The sequence below is a fragment of the Lissotriton vulgaris genome, chromosome 6, assembly GCF_964263255.1.
Source record: "Lissotriton vulgaris chromosome 6, aLisVul1.2, whole genome shotgun sequence".
Taxonomy (NCBI): Eukaryota; Metazoa; Chordata; class Amphibia; order Caudata; family Salamandridae; genus Lissotriton; species Lissotriton vulgaris.
Window position 1 is genome coordinate 967,544,669 of NC_141694.1, and position 18,294 is coordinate 967,562,962.

Below are 18,294 nucleotides of genomic sequence, written 5' to 3' on the forward strand. Positions count from 1 at the left end.
TGGATTTTGAATATTTGCACCATCTTTTGCACGTTATTGTTTTTCCTAGTATGAGTGCACCTTAGGCTGTATTACCAGAGTGATCCAGGAGTTTGAGCTGGCTTTGCGTGCCCTCTGGGCACTCTTGTATACAGAACAGGCCGCAAATGCTAGTGTTTCCCCTTCTGTCATACCGACGGTGCCAGAGCACATAAAGCACCAGCGCCATCATCAGAGGGTGATCTCTAATTTGCATGGGGGAGTGGACCCATGCAAATGAGGGTATCCCTTTGCCTCTGTGCCTGCCGTATTACAGATGTGGGTACAGAGGCAAAGAAGCTGTCCGGAGGCGCCCTATGGGCAGGGTGCGGTGTAGGTAAAAGGTAGGACATGTGCCTTAACTGTGAGGCATCTCCTGGTAGTGACAGACTTTTTGGTTTCTCACTGTTGTGAGGCTGCCCTCTCATAGGGATGCATTGTGGATTCCCTGATATATGCTTCAGTGGTAATTCCTGACATGAGAAGGGTAGCGTGGTTAAGTTTGGTATGTTTGGAATAGTGGTAATAAATGCTGCGTATTGGTGTTCGTGGATTTATTTTAGAAATCCCTCTTTTAAAAGTGGGCATTTCTGTGTGCTATGTGTCTTTGTGCCTGCCTGTTGTGTATTGACTGTCTGGCCTTGGAGTGACAGGGCCTGGGGAGGTGCAGTGGCTCCAGAGAGTCTGGATTAGTCAGCGCTAGGCCGAATAGGCCTGGTCTGCATTTGGAGTGGTGGGAGGGGTAGCACCTGAACCTGAATAGAGCTGTGCCTGCCTTCCACAATGATGGCTCCACCCCCCCCTGTGGTGTGTCTGGGGCAGGGCTTACACTTACAATAGGGAGTGTTGTGCACTTGCAAAGTGCCCCCGAACTGGTTTGGACTGGGCTCAGAGCCCTGGGCCAGGGGAGGACAAACAGCACTTACTGGTATAAGTACTGGGGCTGTGACCCATTGTCTGTTGAACTCCTTTTTGGAAAGGAACTGACGTGGATTTGAAGAGCACTCTGCCAGTAGGAACCGCCGTGGGTCCCAGCTGCTGCCTGAGCGGACCGGAGGGGCTGCACTCTGCTGGGAGACCCTGCGTGCTGGCCTGCCTGTGTTTGCCTGTGCCCAGCGCTGCCTTTGTTGATTTCTGGCGAAGAGCGCTGCCTGCTCCCTGGTGTCTTCAGGTGGGAGACAGGCTGAGCACTTTCTTAATTATGCACCTGTGATCTCCTAGGAGGGCTGCCCACTGTGTTGGAGAAACCATAGTGAATAGGGAGTGCTTAATTTTCCCTTGTTCAAACAATCAGCCTGTTTAGAGTGCTCTGCAGTCTCTTTATGAGCACAACATGGTGAACGCTGTGCACCTGATTGCCGTATGGGCAGATTACTACTTTTTCCCCAAAAAAGTGGGACGTGCTTGCAGAGGTGCCCCATCGCCGCTCAGTGCGGGTTAAAGTTTCCCCGTAATACCTCCTCCTCAGTGTGAGAGAGCCAGCAGCAGTGAGGACGTCCCGAGCCCGTGAGCAGAGGAGGCTGAGCACCAACAGGAGGCGAACGCCCAGCAAGAGTCTAGGTGGCACATGCCCCTTTGTTGCCCTGGTAGCCAGGAAACAACAGCTGCAGTCACTGACAGAAGCCAGAGAGGCGCTTTCCCTGCGGTCCGGAACAAGGACCTCACCCGCAGCACCAGCTACCCAGGATCAGTGGGCTGATGACCGGCTGAACGGCGTCGCACACCTCCTGCCCCCGAGACCCAGTAAGGATCTCTCAGTGCAGCAGTGAGCAGGAACGGGTTGGTACGCAGCAGTGTTTCCTGCAGCCGAGCTGCAGGCTCGCGGCAGTTGCAGGGAATTTTTTAGATGAAGTCGGGAACCGGGGAAGGTCTCCTGTGGGGGAGAGCAGAAACAGGCCCTTGCCCCTACCTACTCCTTTGTTAGTGGCATTGTGCCCTGGAACGGGGTGAGACCTCGACGGAGGCCGCTCAATTAAACGTGCCACATTCCCTGTGGTAGGTGGGAGTGAGCCCAGGAGACTGCGCAGGGGAAATCAGGGACAGTGGTCATCATTAGGTCTCTAAGGTGAGCACCGGGCCAGTGACTATTCTGGCGCACGTTGGACTATGGTTATACTAGGCTGTGTTAGTCCCGGATGTAATTAGGCTGTGGTGTTAAGCCTACTGTGGGCATGAGGCTCCAAATGGCGGCATGATGTAGTTATGATGTGTGCTCAGCAGAAAGAGCACTAAGGGGCACTGGTGATATTACCATTTTGGCTATACTAAATACCGTTGTGATGTTTATGCCTAAGTGGTGCTCATGATATGTGTACTGCAAGTGTTTACTTTGGTGCGCTGTTGCTGATACTTTTGCCTATGCTAAGTGCAATCCTGCCAGTATTTACGTGTGACGCTAAATGTTTATGACAGTGGCCCAATTGGCCAACAATTTATGTAATCCCTGTAAGTCATGACTCGTGCCTGGTGGCGCAGTGTATATATGTGATGGTGTTCTAATGTGTTTTATGGATAATGCAAAGGCTATTTTTAGATAACCTTGTGTGTGCCTAGTATGTTGCTGCTGTGTGAGTGTGTTGCACAAACGCTTTACACATTGCCTCTAGGAGAGCCCTGACTGCTCTGCCAAGCTACCAAGGGAGTGAGCAGGAGTTATCTTCAGTGTGTAACTCCCTTGCCCTGACTAGAGTGGTGGTTTCTGCCTGGCTTAGGTGCATCCCCTAGACAACCAGGAGAAGTGTGGCTCAATGGTTAGAGCAGGCAGACCTCGATGCAGAGCTCTGGCCAGGGACCAGGGTTCGATTTCTGCTCCGGCGGGTCTCTGGCTCATTAATTCCCCTGACCGGATATTCTCGCCTCAGTGCTTTTTCCAATCATGGAGTCCCACGCTGCAACTCTGGGCAATAGCTTGCTTAGTCTCCTCAACGGCCCCCACAATGCGAGGGATGCCTGGTCTGCACCATGGGGGTGCCCAGGAGTGGATACTTCCCAGGGAAAGCCAGGAAGGGTTCCCTTGCGGTATTCGTACAAGCGCCCGGAAACCCACTGCGGGTAGCTGTGCGCTATACAAGTACAAAAAAAAAAAGAACAACCAGAAATCCAATTTCTAACATCAGGTCTTTCCCACACTGGGCACTTTGATCATGTAATACGTTCTCAAAATTGTGAATCCCTGAAGTTGGTGCTCTCAAGAGGCATCTTTAATCTTTAGGTAGAGCACATGAATGTGATAATTCAGGCAATCCACGTTAATGGCTGTGAATACATTTTTTATCTGGGATGGTTGAATCGACATTTTAAGGACTCTATGATTCATTCATATGGCAGTGTATGGAGCAATCAGACTCAGGTGTTGGGTGTGGTTATCTTTAATGCCAAAATGAGACTACAAAGGAGTAGCAGTAGCAATTCTCGATATCAAGCAGGGTCCAAATACCTTCCCCTAAATCATAAGTTAATTCCATAAACGATTTAATTGCTCCTTTCTTCCAAATAATTAACTCAAACCCGTACTTGACGTCACTCAAGATTCATTTATGTAGAAAACAAGGGGTTCATTGAAATAGGAACACAAAAGGAAGGAGAATTACCATGTTATCTATGGCATTTGCCTCCACGCCTCAAGCTGCCATGTAAATTAGATGAACACATCGTCAAATTTAGCAGATGTTTTCATCCTCCCACATCTTCTGGGAGTATGTTTGGATCTAGCCTGCAGTACCATCAGGATTTTTCTTTCTATAGCATTAACAGGAATCTGCTTACTTTTATATACATTGACTTGTAGGCCAACACCTGGGAGTATTTCTGAATCAGAACTTCGTGCCTTTAATATAAAATACAGTCGCGCATCCTGAATTTCAAAGTTGGATCCTGTCATTCTTAAAGGAACCCTCATTCTTGAAGTCAGCCTAAATTCTCTCATGAGAACATCCATGAAGATGGCAAACATCTAATGGAATAGGGAACTCTATATTCATTCCCCTTCCCCACCTTCCATTCTGTGCAAGTATCATGGTCAGTAATTCATCTTGAAGGTAGAACAGCGTGGCGAAGATTAATGTACACAGAACAATTCTGATGTGTCTATAGAAAGGGTTCAGGTTGGTGAGGAGGATTGTGTGGATGTTCAGGATGGGAGAGTTGCTACAGGCTTTCGTTGGCATACTGCCTTTCAGATAAGATGTTCATTGTTCAGAGCCAGAAGACAGCTAGGTTAAACTGTATTATTTTGTGTTACTACAGACGGATTAAAGATAATATGTACAGGAAGATTGGAGCTCAATGGATCACAGCTCAGGAATTTGCAAACAAATGTGCTCGCGACTTGAAGTTCGCAATCTCGATGTACTACCAGCACGAGCTTATCAGGCCAGTGGTGTAGGTCCTGCACTGCTCCCTGTCTACAGGAGGGCATTTATTGATAACAAAAGGTGCTATGCAACACTATTTTTGAATGTAGTGGAGATCATATATAGGGTGCCCAACGTTAAGAGTATGCATTCAAGCATGCATTGAAAAGGTGCAAGTGAGGCATCTCACATGAATTCCACATTGGGTTAGTACGAAAGATGGCCAGATTTGTGGATACTTACCGCTGGACTTCCATTTAGTTGTATTAAGTCAGGTTTCAGTCCATAGGGTAGTGGGTATGTCCTCAGTAGCCCATAAGCTGGCACCCTTCACTGCCTGCAGAGATCCGAAGGGGTTTCCGGATTTGTTTTTCTATAGGGATGTAAGGCTTCTATTTTTTCTGTGATTTTGTACTTATTGGTCCTCTATTTTGAGCGCCTAACAATGTCACATATGCTGATATTATAGCTGCTGTAGTTGGTCAATCCACTTCTTAAATATTATGCTACAGCAGTGGTGAGTGTGCTTTCTTACAAGGTCTCATCCAGTTACACTGTATTGACGTTAAGTGGATCAGTATTGAACTGATGCAGTGGCGTAACACTGGCCCCAGCAGGCCTCATGGTGCTGGGGGGATCAAGCTCCAGGGAGCCCCCTCAGCACAATACTCTGGCTGGAGAGCTCCTGATTTAGTCCTGAGGGGGTCGCCCCATGTACATTGCAGGGGGGCCCCCTCAAGGTTCGTTACACCAGTGAACTGACGCTGGTTATCAACTCTGGGACAGAGCAACAAGATGTACCTAGTTAGACCCTATCCCTACACCTACAATCACCCTCCTATATGTTCTGGCCGAAATTCCAATATGATAATACCAAGGTAAGACGTGAAACTTCCCAAACCTTTTCTGAGAAGGCAAAGCTTTAATCAGGAAAAGCACCCATATGTGCTGTATTTTATAAAATCCAACCAAGCTTGTGAGAAGCGAAGTTTTGCAAATAGTGACAGAGATAACAATTCTAGGTTGAATGGGGTAGGTTGGGGAACGAACCGCGATCATGTGAGGGCCAATCACTCTGTGTTTCGAGTTGTGCTGTCTGCAGTTCATGCACTAAGCGTGCGAGTTTCTGAGGTAAAGAATGTGGTGCAGATGGCGCAAATTTGATAAAAACGAGCACATGTACCCCTACTAGGTCTGTGTACTTCACTAGATCATGATCTAGCCCCAGTGCTTTGGTTGAGACTACAGTATTGTTAGTTTCACTGTACATAGATTGGTTGCTTTGTCCATCTATAGATTTGCTTAATGCTTATGAGCAGACGTTCTGTGGATAGGCAGTTGAAAATTGTAAAATGAAGATTTCCAAATGAGCTGCAATAAGAAGTTGTGGTAGCCTGAAGGTGGGAAGAAGAAAATGTGCTTTATAGCACTAAAGTACAAAGCACCACGATTCAAATTTTTTTATTATCCAACAGGGGAACGCAAATATACAACCCTAGTCTAACTCATGTGTGTTATCAATTGATTAAAAAATATATTTGTAATCTGTGGTAGAAATTAAATGAATTTAGGAAACAACTATTACTGGTGTCACCTATTATTTAAAAATAAAGTTGAAGAGTGATTTTTGGGGTTGGCACGAAGCTAAGATCGGAGGACAAGAAGAATAACATGGAAGAAATACAGGGCAGGGGTTTAGAAAGCAGAGCAGACCATGAGAGCATTGTTCTCAGACCTTAATGTAAACAAGACTGCACCGGCATTTTGCGGCCCATTTATAATGCCAGTTTGCAAACCAGGGGCATAAAAATTGCACACCTATTGTTTTAAGTGTGAGAATGTAACCTGTGATGCAAATGATGTATTTACTGGTTGGATCACAAACTTTGCACGCAGAGGTGGTCAAGGAACAACATGCCTAATGCATACGCAAGCATCGTAGCAAGCGAGGGACAGCAGACCTCCATCCCTCATTCCAAATGGGCAACTACTTTTAAAGGAACAAGTGCTGATTGAAAAAAAATGATTGCCCTTTGGGTACTCTTCAAGGTGAGCAGTCGAGGCCTCCAACAGCTTCCCATTTGCAAATCAGTTACCATTTCATTTGAGGTGTCTGCAACTGTTCAATGATTTGCAACCACAATCGCGGATGCGCCTACTGACACACACCATTGAGAAGCAAAGTAAGAACTGGCTGCTCCTTTCACACCACCTCATAATAAATGATTCACAAAAACCCTTTTGTGAGTTGGAAAGTCCTTTCCAACTGCTGTGTAGTCGTCCAACTGTGAATTTTTAGGTAGCTGCTCTGGTGATCTGCTGTAGTAGAGTATGGAAGAGAAGCCCCGTCCACTCTCCGCCCAAATTTTTGATTGGCTTGTGTCTTTGTCCTTTGTAAATGCTGGAATCTGAGTCCTTAATAGGCTGGTTAGTCCCTCTTAGTACTGCCTTGTCTTCATTTGTAACCTCCATTGGCTACTAGCCCCTTTACTTCGGTTGTTACACGGTACATGTTATTTAGTGCTGCCAGCACTATTTTCTTTATTGAGTTTCTGGGGTAAGGATTGGCAAAGAGAAGGGCATACCGGGTTACTTCATTCGCCTTGTCTTGTCCCTGTGCAAGGTACTCTGTCTACATCTTACAAATGCTTTTATTTAATGAAAATAAACTAGAGGGATATTCGTCAGCAACAATTCTAAGGGATAGCGTTGAGGAAAACAGATGTGCTTGGAAATGCTTGCATATTGGCATGATTTACTTGAATTCCCAAAAATTAATACCCTGAAGAGAATAACATACACTCTTATATTTTTTGTTAATTGATTCCTTGGCATTTTAGTGATATTTATAGTGCAGCTTTTTGCTCAAAGGAAATGATAGGTTGTCTACAGTTCTTGTGTTTTCCATTGAGTTTTTAGTACTGCACGTTTTTCAAATATGTCTCATCCAGATTTAGGATTGCAAAAGAGATTTACTCCAAATTCGATTTTAGTTACTTCTGAGAAACAACACAAACATTTTATATGAGCCCAACATAATAGATAACATCATGGAGAATCAGTAGGTGCATTTTGTTTTTTATTGTCCCCATGTTATATACATCTTTGCCCTACTTTCTCGCTTTTGACCTACTTAGCCTCATTTTCATGTTTGGCACTTTTAAATGAAAATTCATGAATGACTAGCTCAGTGTTTGACAGTTTACATTTCATTTTTATTTTTCAGTGTCTTTTTTAGATCGATCCTGGCAGCACATGCGCAGCTCCGTGAGGCATGCTGTATTTGAGTATGTACTTGAAGCCCTGCCCACTCTCCGACCATATTGGCTTTTGTAATTGTCCTTTGTAAATGCTGGCTTATGATATATTATCAGGCTTGTTAGTCCCTCCTTAGTACCACCTTGCCACATAATTCCACTACACAAATTCACTCCACACAATTCCACTACACACCATGCCACAACTAACAATTCCAAGGCACATAAATCGACTCCACATAAATCCGTTCCAATCCGAAACACATGAGTAAAAGACATTCTCATTTACGCCAATACCTCTAACTCTCACAAATGCGAGACCAATGTGCATTGCAAATGCTTGTTAATTATAGGGTTTGCTAAATCAAACTGGTTTAGTGGACCTCACCCATATAGCCTAGATTTAGAAAAAAGTGATAACAATGATTCTGTCAAAAATTTGCAGCTAGTAAGCCCATAACACTGTCACCCAAACCCTAGTATTTTTATTGCCTTAACAGTTTATTGTACAGCAGCATTGACTTCTCCTGTTCAGCCAACAGGTCCTGGTGAGGTGCTGTGATAACTTTGCCACTAATGGCACAGATCAGATAGATGATCTTGGAGGCCTGGTTTGCCGCCATCTTTGATGATGCTAGTACCATACAAAACTACCAAGGCATGGGTGACTGATTTTTACAAATAGGTCAATAGTGTCACAACATGCTTTGAATCACTCCCATCTTACAAGAGAGAATAAATAAGTGGGCACAACAAATGTATCTCTTCTTTTAAAGTACATTACCAGCCCCCATATTAGGTGGCAAAACTTCTGGCAGTCAACAAACTCCTCACCAAGGTGTCTCCTTGCACAGCATGCATAGTTACACTTTGGGAGACAAACAATCATGGCAGAGAGCACAACACGTGGTGGATTTTCCCAGCCTTCTGAAAGATGTACATCCTTTGCATTACCAGATAGACATTGCACCAGCAAAACTCAAGTTTTTCAGCACTTTAGAGTCAGCAGGAGTGTATTCCAGATGTTTGCTCCTTGGACTGCAATTGGAAATCCCCTCTGGTTCCTTTACTGTATCGAGGGGCAGAAAGGTGTTGCTTGAAGTAGCTACTAGAAGGAGTTTAAAAAAGCCTTTTATAACATGTATACATTAGCGGTCTGCAAAGTTGCAAAAATGCCTTGTTCACAAACTTTTAATGAAAATCTTTGTGGGGCCGAAGTTTACGGATTTGAAAATGTTTTTTCAGCACACAATGGTGATGGTATAGCACCATTCCTGCTGATGTCGGGTGCCGAAAGCGCATTGGTGGACGAGTGACTCTTGGCGGCTATCCCTTGTCAGTGCCCACTGCCATCCCGAGCATGTCCTGAGACCCACCTCTTCCCATTGCACTAACCCATTACGGGTCAGTCCCCTCTTTCTTGCTGGGAGTGCTCCCTATTCTGATCCTCCCACTGCATGGTTCTCAGGACTATAGACCCCCCACATCTCAGAACAAGCCGCCTATTAACCTACCATATTCCCTTCTATAGCGTGGAAGCCTTTCCAAGCATTTTTCAGTTGCAGAAAATGCTGCTCTTGATAGGAGAAACGTTATGTGGTTAGAAAGCAACTCAGTGGTGCAAGCCATGAGAAGAGAAACTTTGTCTCGGCAAAGTGAGAAGAATCTCCAAAAAGCTTTATTTATAAGGTTTGCTCTTCACTTTCCCCACTAGATAACTAGGACCAGATTTATGAGATTGTCATGCAGTGCAGTGCAGCAAGCCACCTGGGAAATGGCAGAAACGTGCTGTATTTAAAAGAATACAGTGCAATCCTGCCTTTTCCCCTGCACTGGTGCAATTTTGGCTGCCTAGCAACAATGAAGTCACCCGTGCACCCTGGAATAAGGGTGCCTTCGTTGTAAAATGGATTATTTTTGTGCAGGAAGGGGCACCATCCTGCACAGAAACAATCCTGGGGCATTTTCCTCCTTGAGTGTGCTGGAGAATGCAGCACACATAGAAAGAGGGAAAAATTAGAAGATATGAAGATATTTCTCTTTGTTACGCCTCCCCAGCGGACGTGTAGGATTTTGATGCATTCCCAGGTCTACCACTGCTGGTAAATCTGAGAATGCGTCAAACTCCATGAATGTTGTGGGGCAACCCACTCGACAACCATGGAAAGCCTCCTCGGCTCAGAGTAAAGGCAATGCAGCAATTTACGCTGCATTGCTCTACTCAAGATTTTTTAAGCCACTCAGGGCCATGCAAGGTGGTCTTGCTTGGTTTTTATAAATCTCCGTTTTGAGTTGCGTCGCTCTTGCAGCACATAGCGTGGTACAGGACTGACACAACGGGGCTCATAAATATACCACAGAGTGGCATATTTATGAGAATGTCGCACTGCGCAGCAAATTACTTTGCTGTGCTGCGCATTGGTGCTCTTTTCCTGTGTCTCAGCATAACACACAAAGTGATAAATATGCCCCTTAACACCTTCGCTGCGGCGGCTATTCCGCCGCAGCGCTAACAGTCAAGGGGGGGCGCGCGGCTCACCTGCGCGGGTGACAGAACCGTTCCGTCACGGCTCGCGGGTGAGCTGTGCTTGTGACGGAACGGTTCCGTCACGGCCCCGCCCGCTTAATGAAACGCGCCGCGCAGGCGCGGCGAGCGGGCCGTGACGGAACCGTTCTGTCATGAGCACAGCCCAACCGAGGGGCGTGACGGAACGGTTCCGTCAATAGCGTCGAAGTGGTTAATGGTGCTGCAATCCAGCTTTGAGCCATGGCGGCTCAAACTACCGCGCAGTTTCCCAGAGTTTTGTGAAAGGGCTCTTTGGCATAAACCCGGCTCTCCTCCCATCCAGACAAGTGCATAGTTGAGATGTAGCCCAAGAGTACCAAACTTGTTGTACACTGCAAACATGCACACACCAGCCCAATGGCAGCCCATGCAGCAACCCAAGTTACCGACGAGGCGGGCCTGTAGGCCCCCCGGGGGCACCCGCTGGCGCTGACGAAACCCCACCTCCGCGATGGGATTTGAACTTGCTGCGAGGTGCGCGGGTTCTCTTTCCTTTCGAAGGCCTGCCTGCTCATGTCACAGCGCTTGCCGATGAAACCTGGCTTACAGAGGCATCTCCCAGTCATGTCACAGCGGAGGGACATTGCACCAGCGGGGCTGCAGCCACACGGCATGCACACCTGCTTCTCGGCGTCCCACCAGCAGTTCGGCTTCAGGGCAAAAAGGTGAAAGGAAAATAGAAAGAAGACATCAAAAGGGAAGAACAGATAGAAAAGCAGAGATCGAAAAAGTGGAAAAGGCAGAAAACGTATCTAATTGCATAGAAATGCTAGGGCACATCTTAAACACACATTGAATAATTGCATTTACCCGATACTATATTAACATTATGTATATTACTCGAGGCAATGGTTGCTCGTTACTATCATTGTGCTGACACACTCATAGCTCCACACATCTGTAATATTACATTTGATTAAAGAAATCCAATATATATACCTGCAGGTTTCGTTATTACAGGCGGGCGAGGGGCGCGTTACAGAGTACAACAATAAAATAAAATAAAATTAGCAGTAATGTATTTTCTTTCAAATTTTCCAATACATTGTTTATTACTGTATCCAAAGTCAGGTATTCTATTTGTGGTTTGCCTTGCTGTAGTTATCTGTGTAATGCATTTCTTGATTGAGTTTCTCTTTTAGATTTCCACTTCTGCAGCGAATTTTCTCACAATCCTCTGCTATTCTAATTTCTGTTGCTCCACAGCTATTCTAGTTTCTCTCAGATCTCTAACTGCAGATTTTAAGAAAGATTTGTAGGGGGTTTTGTTGCACAGACTTAGCCGGGCATTGACTTTTGGCCGTGCTAAGAAGATTGGCTTTCATTATATATTACATATTTTATATGTTTTCCATCTGATTGTCAGAAAATATACTAGTTTACAATGATATTAGAATCAGCTTAGGAGGTAAAACAGATTTAGTAAAACAATGCTTTAGTCCTCGTCTTTTCAAATTAGCACAAGGGAAAAGTACCTCTTCTATGGAATGTTAATTCTTCTCTATGTTGGGCGTAAAACTGCAAAGCACCCCATCTTCGCAGTCCAGCATTATTACATTTTTAAGGCTGAGCGGGACAGCTGTCAGCAACGATGGTAAGCTCAGACACTCACAAGCATAGGCATTCAACTGGAATTGCATCGCTGTACGCACTGTTACAAAGTGCAGGGTTGTTCAACATTGGTTTTAGAGGCCTGGATCCCTACGAGGAAGAGCCCCTGAACCAGCGCACAGACTGAATGCTTCCCAGAGGCATTGAAGCGGCCTGCAGCTAGACAGCCTCCTGGGCGGTGCGGGGATGCAGTGACGGCTCTGCTGGATGCCTACAGATTGCCCGCCATTTTGTCTCCTCAGCTACCCGGGAGGGGCACGCGCTCTGAAGGCCTCTAGGCTTGGGACATGTGAGTGCCACCCACAGGGCCAAGAGAGCAACCGGACTAGTAGCCTCTCTGTCCTGGCACAGGAGTCGGCGCCCAACGCAGTTGCAGACCTCCCGATGAGCAGCACCGCATTGGACATCTGGGTCACCGGTGAGTGGGGGCCTGCCCGCCATTAGCGATCCTGCCTGGGGCGGGACCTGGCTTAGCAACAACTGCTACATTGGCCTGGCATTTACTTTGGGGGAATACCCAGCTGACCAACAAGATTTTCTCCCCAAGCGCCCCCCACTGCTGATAGGGGGCAAAGTCTGAGGGCCCGCTATCTGTACAGGAGGGAGACCTGAACTGATTCTGGAGATGGGGACCACAAGTCTCTAGTGTGCCTTGCGAAAGACTGAGTTACCCGCAACACTCCTCAGTCTACGATTACACCAGGCCCCTCATTCGACTGCCAGCACGAGCTGATCTAGGCCTCCCCACAGACACACGTGTGTATGTGTGTGTATGTGTGCGCCTGTGCGTGTATGAAAGACTATGTTCACATTTGTGTGTGCTTGTGCATGTCTGTGCGTGTGATGGTGTTGACGTGTATTTGGGTGTTTTTGTATTAGAGCATGTGATTCTATCTGTGCTTGTGTTTGTGAGCGCAGATGTTTCTGTATGTGTGCTTATGTCTGTACGTGTGATGGTGTGTGCATGTATTTGAGTGTTTTTGTATTAGAGCATGGGATTGTATCTGTGCTTGTGCGTGTGGATGTTTCTGTATGTTCACCCCCTGTTCGCATATGAGTGTGTGCGCACATTTGTTGTGTGCATGTGCATGTCTGTGCGTGTGATGGTGTGTGTGTGTGTGTACATGTATTTGTGTGTAAGTCCTTGGAAATTTTTGTTCTGGAGCATGATAGTTTCTGTATGTGCGTTTGTGCGTGTATATGAGAGTGAGTGCATTTGTATGTGCTTGTGCATGTCTGTGCATGTGATGGTGTTTGCGTGTGCATGTATTTGGGTGTTTTTGTATTACAGCATGGGATTTTATGTGTGTTTGTGTTCTTGGATGTTTCTGGCTATGTGCTTGTCTGTGTGCGTCCGTGCGCATATGAGAGTGTGTGCTTGTGCATGTCTGCGCGTGTGATGGTGTGTGCACGCTGAATTTGTTATTTTCTGGTGGCCGCTGTCCTGGATATTGACTTTAACTGCCTGATGCCTAACCTTAGGATGGCCACCAGTATACCAGTGTACAGTACAGTCCCCTGCCTGATCCGAAGATGGCTTTCATAGTGGTCCCCTACACGTTGTTTTACTTCCCTGGGACAACAATTGGACATTGACCAGACCTTGAACCTATCCCCTAACCTGCCAACACACCAGGACTTTGAACCTGTGGAACTTACCCCTGATTGTGGAGACCTGAGCGATTTGGCTGATGCCCGGTGGAGCTACCATATAGCTAAAGAGAAGATGGGTTGTGGACTCCCCCTTCCTGCCGCCACCTACCCAGCCGGACCTTGGGCAGATTTTCCCCTTGTCTCTACATCCTGTCTTCCTCCTACCCCTTTACCCTATCCCCTTACCCTTCCTGCTCAATTCACCTTGTCCCCTATGTTCTTTAAATGCTTTTCTTGAAACTTATGTAACTTTTAACTGATGTAATTTGCAACATTATTGTCCCTCATGTAAAGCGCTCTGATTCCATCGGGTCTAGCCAGCGCTATATAATAACTCATTAATTAAATTTGTTCCCCTTTTGTACTCTTTCTCCCTTTGTCTACCTACCTAGCTCCTATCCACTCTCCCCCGAATCTCTCACCTTGCCTGCTAGTCTGCCTAGCCCCCTGTCCTTTGTGCCCTTTGATTAAGCACTCCTTCTCCCCTTGCTGGGGAAAGATCCAATATTTATACTCTGGAGTCTCAGCGTACCCGCTGAGAGTCCACTGCGCTAAGGGAGCCACTCACAGCTGAGGAATGGTATGGCACCCCTTGCTAAAGCACTCCCTCTCCCCTTTTTGGGGAAGTTTTCAGTATGTGGGCCTTGGAGTCTCAGAGACCCCTCTGAGAGAGTCCACTGTGTAAAAGGAGCCTTCCGCAACAGAAATAGGGAAGCGATACCACTTCCCCTGGGATCACAGCTTACTGGACTTTGGACGTTGCATTGACTCGTCTACTAGTTTGTGTCCCCGTCGCCCTTCCCCTCCTCTTTCCATGCGATGTCCTTCACCCTCCCCTTTCCCGTCTTCATTACCTGTCTACTTCCCCAGCTCCTTCCCCCCTCCCCTGAATCTTTCCCCTTGCCTGCTTTTCCCCTTACGTATTTGTTCTTATTGTTTATCTTGACCTTACAAGTAGCTATGTTGCCTTGCTCTAATAACTGTGTAACCTTTTTAACTATGCACCCTGTACCTATGATCTGATGCTCATGTAAAGCGCTCTGATACCTCCGGGTCTAGCCAGCACTATATAAAACCTTTAAAATTAAAAATGTAAAAAAATACCATAACTTAGGCATAAACACATAAGACACATTTTCATATGATCATCATGAACGCCAGTAAAAATGATTATAGCAGCTGCTTCATACTACATCATTTGTTACTTCTAAACCCTGTAAATCACAGATGGAACTGTGGCCTAGTTTACTATTCAATGTATAGAAAGAAGAAGGACAAAAGGATGTGTTTGCCCTGGTATCTGGGATTGAAAGGGGCGACCTATAGGTCTCATCGAATATCAGCAGTGAGAGGTTAAAGAGCACAACCCTCTTAATAGAATGACGTATTTCGAGGTGACATAACATTAGTTTTGGCGCCAAAGGAGTCGCATGGCATTTAATCCTGAAACAGGAAGTGAATTCAATGAAATTATAAAAGGCAGAAAACCTACTCTAGTTACCATACATATATCACCTGCAGCGTTCCCATGATATGCTAAATGAACAGCGAATGCAACTTGACATACCCGATTTTGGCCTCAACTAGACAAGTACAATTACAAATGCAAGGCAAATCCAGTGTGGCCAGGAATAACCACTGATTTGCGTCTATGTGATATGCATGTGAAAACCAGCGAGCACATTTCATTAATTTGCCCTTTTTATCATGATATTCGGAGAATATATCTTCAATCCTTACTCAGAGAAGCAGGTTGATATTATCTTTGCTGGTTATTTTTATTTTGGAGGCAGAAAGCTTTAAAAAGGAGTTTATAGTTACATTGTGATCGAGTTGTGACTAACAACTGATTGTTAGCTGCTTTAATTCAGGACCGGCTGATAACAAAGGGGTATTGTTTTATTGTGTCACATACAAAATATCTGCTTGTTGTCCTTCAAATGTTACTGTTATCAGTGAGAAATATTGTGCGTATTTCCCCGGATGCTTGTATAGAGCCACACAACCTTCTGGACACTCCCATATGCACAGTTATAGCACAGTTTATTTTCCCCGACTTTAAAAGCTCTTCTGCAGAGAGTTGGCGATGGCGGACACTGGAGACATTGTAATGTAATGTAATGTACAGGCATTTATATAGCGCACTACTTACCCGGAGGGTCCCAAGGCGCTTCGACCGCTGCGAAACCCTTCCTGGCTTCCCTGAGAGATGGTCCCTTAATGGGTATCTCCAGGATGAGACCAGGCATCCCCGGCGGTCTGGTGGGGCCGTTAGTGAAGATGAGGCAAGCTAATGCCCAGAGTTGCTGAGTGTGATCGCTGATCAGAGTGGGCACCGAGGCGAGAGATTTATCGAGTCCGCTGACCCTGGTCCAGAAACCTGCCGCGCCGGGAATCTGGTCCCGGGCCGTCCTCTGCTCTCGGGTCTGCCGCCTCTAACCAGTGAGCCACACTACTTCACATTGTGCCGTAGTGAGACCTAAAGTGTTGGTTCGGCGGAGGAGTCCACTGAGAGTGCTGATTAGATAAGAGAGAGAGGAGGAGGTTCTCCGCCCCTAATTGTCTGCTTCCCTGTAGGAGCACAAAAAGCAGGGCCACTGCTGAAACAGAGAGGACAGGAGGCCTCTTTGACTAGACTCCCCCCCCTGAGCCATAGCGCATGGTGTCGAGGCTCGGAATGGGATAGAAAATTGGCCCACTCACAAAAATAGAATTAGTTCTCATTAGAAAATCAGACAGCTAAAAACAGTGGGTCTCACTTGCAAATCGTGGCAGTATTGAATTTGTATATAGACTCTGTATAGGTTTGCATGGTATGGGAGTCTATGCCTTTCTGCTGGCTGCAGGCAATGCTTCTGGTAATATCAGGAAACTCAACCGTAGGGCCCTACCCCCACCCCCCCATACAATAGAACAGTATGCCACATAGGCAAATAAAAGCCCACTACTGTGTCCCACTAGGTCACATGGCACTGCCAGATTATACTATAGGCCAGTCCGACTCTGACGCAATTCTGGAATTCAGAGCAGCGTGTGCGGTCTGCACTGATGATTTTATCTCCTGGCAGAGGCAGGTATAAATGGGGTACTTTTGCTGAAGGAAAAGTCGATGATTTATATGTGTTGAAAATGTAATTAGATCAGTGCTCCAGGAAGGACGAGTCACCAGTGGGGGGTACCAGAGAGAGCAAAGAGCAATACTAGATTGGAAGCTGATCATTTTTGTGACCCTTGGCTGGCAACCCAAGTCGTCTGCAGATCCTTGGTGAACCTGGTTTTCTGGTTGAGGAATAATCGTGCATAGGGACTACGAAATGGGTCTGTCACAGACTGTGTTTTCCAGTCACTTGGAGGCAGCAGTGGGACTGGAAACGCTCCTGGCATCAGCACTGTTCCGTCACGTGCTTTGTAGCCCAGGCTGCCTAATCGCAGTGTTTGTCAAAGAGAAATGAATGCGACCTGTAATTACGAGACAGAAATTCAATATGGATCCCTTTGGAGCGACACTGTGATTTAGCATTTTAGTAAATATAGAAGAAAGCCTCCGGGAATCCATATTTAAAGACAAACCTAAAGCGCCGCCTGCCTTGGCGAAACCAATAATTTTTTATCATTTCAAAACAGATTTCCAAATAAATTGCGCCTTGGAAGCGGAAAGCGGGGAATATATGGGTGTCCACCACATGATTTTGTGGAAGACCATGCCAATTACGAGCTGTAAAATACTGACAAATAGTTATGACAGCCACGTGCTCTTAACAGAAACAGTAGGCAGGTACGTCACAGCAGGGGACCTGTACAATGCAACCTATGTAATAGTGTGGGGTGTTGTTGATAGCACTGGAATGCTGCTGACAGCACTTTAAAGGAGTAACAGATTTAAAGTAAGCTTTTGCAAATATATAGTAAGTAGAACGTGTTTATAATGCTTCCAAAAAGGGGCAAAGTAGTATTATTCTTTGATGGGTGCATGTTTTACCCACTGATAATCTAAAAACTGCAGTGGTGAAAGTGGGAATCATATATTTAAAGTCAAAATTAAAAATGATTTCAAAGTCAAGCCAAAATTAAAAAAGATTTCAAAGTTAAGTCAAATGCCAACACGACCTACTTTCAACGTGTATATTTCAACCTGTATATTGTGTTATGATTAAAGATGTAAATTAGTACAGTGGACTAATGCAACCGGTTATGAATGAATGAATGAATGAATGAATGAATGAATGAATGAGACATTTATAAAGCGCAAACTCCTGCCCAGGGGCGCCTTGGCACTAAAGAGACTGGTAAGGCTACAGATTCTAGTGTCCTTGTGAAGACCCTTGCTACTTCAAGGGAAAAAACACAGCTCCTATTATTAGTTATAGAACTCTATGTGTAGCCTGAAGGTCATAGGTAAACCTACAAAGCCGTTCCTCCTTCAGAGGTCAATAAAATAAGTACCAGTGGGTTCGATAAAAAAATAGAGCATGTTATCAGTGCATAGGGACCAGACAAATGATACGAGTGCTATGTGAGTGTAGTAATTATTATGTATGTTGAATTCATTCCCAAATCTAATGACTGAGGGCCCGATGTAGGTAGGCAAATACCGGTCGGTAACAGCCGAAATTCGGTAATTTCGGCCGTTACCGACTGGTATTTGGAAAATGAGATGTAGGTGGGCATTTTACTGATTCGGTAATTTACCGAATCGGTATTTTAAGGAATCGGTAAATTACTGATTCCTTAAAATACCGATTCGGTAAATTACCGATTTTGCTATGTAGGGAGCACTCAAATGAGTGATTTTCCCCTTTTAGGATTCGTTATTTACCACCAACTACAAGTTGGTGGT

General features: G+C 45.7%; 1 protein-coding gene across 7 annotated transcripts in view; it reads right to left on the bottom strand.

Annotated features, from left to right (window-relative positions):
- The window catches only part of LAMA2 (laminin subunit alpha 2), a 3,858,378-nt gene that overhangs the window by 1,697,383 nt on the left and 2,142,701 nt on the right, over positions 1 to 18,294 (bottom strand). For 4 of the 7 annotated variants that reach the window (XM_086926997.1, XM_086926999.1, XM_086926998.1 and 1 more), the window contains one exon: positions 10,580 to 10,843. The exons of the other annotated variants lie outside the window; for them this stretch is intronic. In XM_086926997.1, coding sequence (XP_086783123.1) covers positions 10,580 to 10,843 — 264 coding nt within the window. The remainder of the gene's footprint in view (positions 1 to 10,579; positions 10,844 to 18,294) is intronic. 7 annotated transcript variants of the gene reach the window in all.